At 42.5% G+C, this 3,707-nt stretch overlaps 1 protein-coding gene across 1 annotated transcript in view; it reads left to right on the forward strand.

Moving 5' to 3' along the window:
- MKRN2 (makorin ring finger protein 2) overlaps positions 1-3,249 on the forward strand; it is a 28,274-nt gene extending 25,025 nt beyond the window's left edge. Inside the window, exons 7-8 of the mRNA XM_006902733.1 lie at positions 2,824-2,968; positions 3,112-3,249. Of these exons, the coding sequence (XP_006902795.1) occupies positions 2,824-2,968; positions 3,112-3,249 (283 nt within the window). The remainder of the gene's footprint in view (positions 1-2,823; positions 2,969-3,111) is intronic.
- The last annotated feature ends 458 nt before the right edge of the window (positions 3,250-3,707 follow it).

Below are 3,707 nucleotides of genomic sequence, written 5' to 3' on the forward strand. Positions count from 1 at the left end.
TCTCCAGCTCCATTTCTGTCACTGAGTCCATGTTTTCCAACTACTGAATCTTCTTCTCTGTTCCCAACTTTTGCATTCCAGCCACCCATTATTATCAATGCATCTTTCGGGTACACTATCATTATCAGTTGCATATACCTCCTATTTGCCAGTAAGGATGCCTCTTTATTGTGCTCTGAACTCTGGAATTTGGTTCATGAAAATTGTATTTTCTATTGTGTTTTAGCCACCTTGCATTGCACTTACTTTAGCCTATCTAGGCTAAAAACTTAATGAAAAAATTTTAATACTCCTTGCCATTCCCTTCAAGTTATTAACACTTTAGTTTTTTAAGTCAGTGATATACAGAATGGTTGGTCTGGTAAAATCTTACTTGGCTGTCTTTGAACGCTGCTTTTAATAGTTCAAGCTGATTATCATTTACTGAAAGCTTGTTATTTTTTCCTGTTTTGCCTTTTCCCTCTTGTGATCTTTCAGTGTGTCTTCTGGAGGGCAGACTTGTCAAGGCACTGAGGTTCCAACCTGTTCAAAGGTGCTTAGGTGGAAGTTTTGAATTTCTGTTGCTGTTTGGGTCTTTCTTAGCTTTCATTTCCTAAAGGAGGACTGTTTTTATGCAGCCACATTAGTTAAGTACCTAATATGGGCCAGCTAAGCACTGGGAAATTGGGGGAATTAAGAAAGTAGTAAAATAAATTCCTAGGAAATTACCAAAACGTGTATTATGATATAATTATTCTTTAAAGACCAGAGCAGAGCTGATGTCACAAGAATAGCACTTGGAGCTACCTCACCCTGTTAAGGAAAGCAGAGTGGGAACTCAGCCATGAAGCATAGAATAGCTTGTCCTGTGGGGAGCCGGGTTGGAATGGCATGGGTGTAGATCATCTGTTTTGTCTGGGGGATAGAGAACATGAGCCAGTGGAATTGAACCATGAGGCATGTATAAGGATGTTGTGGACCCACAGGACCATAGAGAGGCCCTTGAGTACCAGCTGCCACTGGGTTTTTAAGAATAAAAACTCTGTTGTGGTCATGTGAAAGTTTGGAAACAGATGGGAGTCAAATTTAGAAAGGAATGTGATGGTTGACAGCAGAAGTGACTATACCAACAGCCTCAACAGTGTAAACATGGAAATTTGGGAGGCGCTTTGAATTAAGAATGAAGCAGTAGTTTGAGCTTGGTGTTTAGAAAAAGAGACTTATTTGTGGGTAACAGGACTAAAGAATAGATTTTTGAACCCAGTTAAGCTAGTGCTTGGAATATTATTTTATATCCAGCTGACACTTGACATGCCCCACTTTTGCTATAGGATGAGCTCACTGCTAGCCCAGAATCTTGGGGAAGATGAAGCTAAGCCACAGTCTGCTCCAAATACCTGCTACTTGATCTCCCTTGTAGACAGCAACTTGGAAGCTGTAATGTATATTACTCTGTTATTTGCCTCAGAGGACTTTGCCACTGGGTTTTGACACATCTTGGCCTGAGAAAATAACAAATTAGTTTAGGAAGCCTCCTTTCCACTCCTTCATCCCTCTGCAGTACTCTGGTCGCTTGGTCACTTCTTCTTTTTCTTCAATTTGGTTAATCTTTAAATGAGCTAAATTAATAAATGAGAATTCTTTATTTGGATATGAGGTTCCCCTATAAAAGGGATTCTTAAGGAGTGAAGTGCAACGATGACAGGCTCCAGCCTAAGGTGCGCCTGATCCAGGCTATAGTCTTTGCAATTACATGCTATGCACTGGAGAGTTGGACAGTGAATAGGGATGATAGAAAAAGAACTGATGCCTTTGAGTTGTGGTGCTGGAGAAGAGGTGTTGACTATACCATGGACTGCTAGGAGAACAAACAGGTTTGTCCTGGAGAGGGTGAAGCCACAATGTTCCCTGGAGTCAAGGATTCTGAAGCTTCGTCTGACATACTTTGGGCATGTTGCAAGGAGGGACTGGTCCTTGGAGAGGGACATCATGTTTGGGAAAGTGGAGGGACAGCACAGTAGAGGAAGACCCTCGATAGATGGATCGATTCTGTGAGTGGAGTGGTGGGAATGAATGTGTTTGAGATAGCCAGGTTTGCACAGGATAGAACGGCGTTTAAGGTCGCTGTGAGTTGCAAATGACTCGATGGCACATAACAACAAGGAGTGGGTAGAAATTAAGCCAACATTTTAACTTTTTTTAGAAAAAAATCTATATTCTGTAGATCTATGTTTTATGCATTTAAAATCCTTGCTCTGTAAAAGTCCGTAACATATGAAGAGTTAAGAACCACTGTTCCAGAGTGTGGATCCAAATAAATGAAAATTGGAATGAGACTTGTACCTTTAGGCAGTTTCCAGATTCACAGCTTTTGCTTTGACTCTTGTAGTCACTTTTGATATTACTGCTGGACAGAAGAGAGGGTGGAGTTCCTTTAGGGACTTTGAGGTGAGCCAACCAAAATGGTCTCATTTCAGAACTGGAGCCCAGGCAGTCGGCCCAGAAGAGCAGCTGGGAGCTAAAGGATGGCCTGACCAGCAGCCCAGGCCTGGCAATCCTGACTACAGCCTGGAAATGTCCAAGAACTGCCAGAGGCCTTTTTAACACTGAGAGCCCAGAAAACAGAATCCATATACAGGCTCAAGTTCTATGAGGCAGCACAGTACAGTGGGATTATCAGGCCATTGGAAATCCCAGTGCTCAGTGCCTTCATCACAGACTTAACCTTCTCTACCCACAATGTGAAGCTTTCCTGATGCTGTTGTCATAGGCAGACATGGCAGAAGACAGGTGTACCATTAGGCCTCACATTCTTCCACTTTCATTTTGATTTCTCTATTTTAGGAAAAAGGCTTGCAAATACTTTGAGCAAGGCAAGGGGATCTGCCCATTTGGATACAAATGCCTTTATCGACATGCTTACCCTGATGGGCGGCTTGCAGAACCTGAGAAACCCCGGAAGCAACTTAGTTCTGAAGGCACCGTGAGGGTAAGGACACTTAATGTGGGCATTTCTAGCCACTGTTCCAAAGGCTTTAGTAGCAGGGATTGGGGGGAAGCAAAAAGAAAATGCAGCATAACTTTCAAGTTGCTGCTGGCAGTAACAAAGCAAGCTTTTTGGTGTTTTTGCAGTTTTTGAATTCCGTGCGGCTGTGGGACTTCATTGAAAATCGAGAAAGCCAGCACATCTCCAACACTGAAGACGTGGACGTGACTGACCTGGGGGACCTCTTTATGCACCTCTCTGGAGTCAGTTCTTCAGAGCCTTAAGTTAGATGGCCATTCCTGTGTCTTGGGCCCTGCAGCACCAAGAGGCGTGTTACTGGGTTTTGAGTGGGGCTGTGCAGAGCCTTGGTTTTGTCTGCGCTCCCTAGTCACAGCCATGGGCATAGTGACCGATAAAAAAGAACCTACAGGTATATGAAATGGCAATTTTTAACACTGGTATGTTAGCTGCACTTTAGGCTCTTTAAGGGAAGTAACTAACCATTCAGACTAAATCCTGACCAGCTGCTTTCACCACAACCCTGTACTGCTTGATCTTCTTTTTCCATACCAACGGGTAGTTCTTTACTCCTGGATTAGTAGTATTCTAGTCGGTTTCACTATATAAATAGTGTGTGGTAAAAAAATTTGACTTATACACAGCTTTTTAAGAAAAAAGAAATGAGTTTTTCACATCTATAGTATAAAACTAGAACACAAGAGCTCTTCACCTTAAAATATGA

This window comes from Elephantulus edwardii, unplaced genomic scaffold (assembly GCF_000299155.1).
Source record: "Elephantulus edwardii isolate Elephantulus edwardi_28Jun2011 unplaced genomic scaffold, EleEdw1.0 scaffold00443, whole genome shotgun sequence".
NCBI lineage: Eukaryota > Metazoa > Chordata > Mammalia > Macroscelidea > Macroscelididae > Elephantulus > Elephantulus edwardii.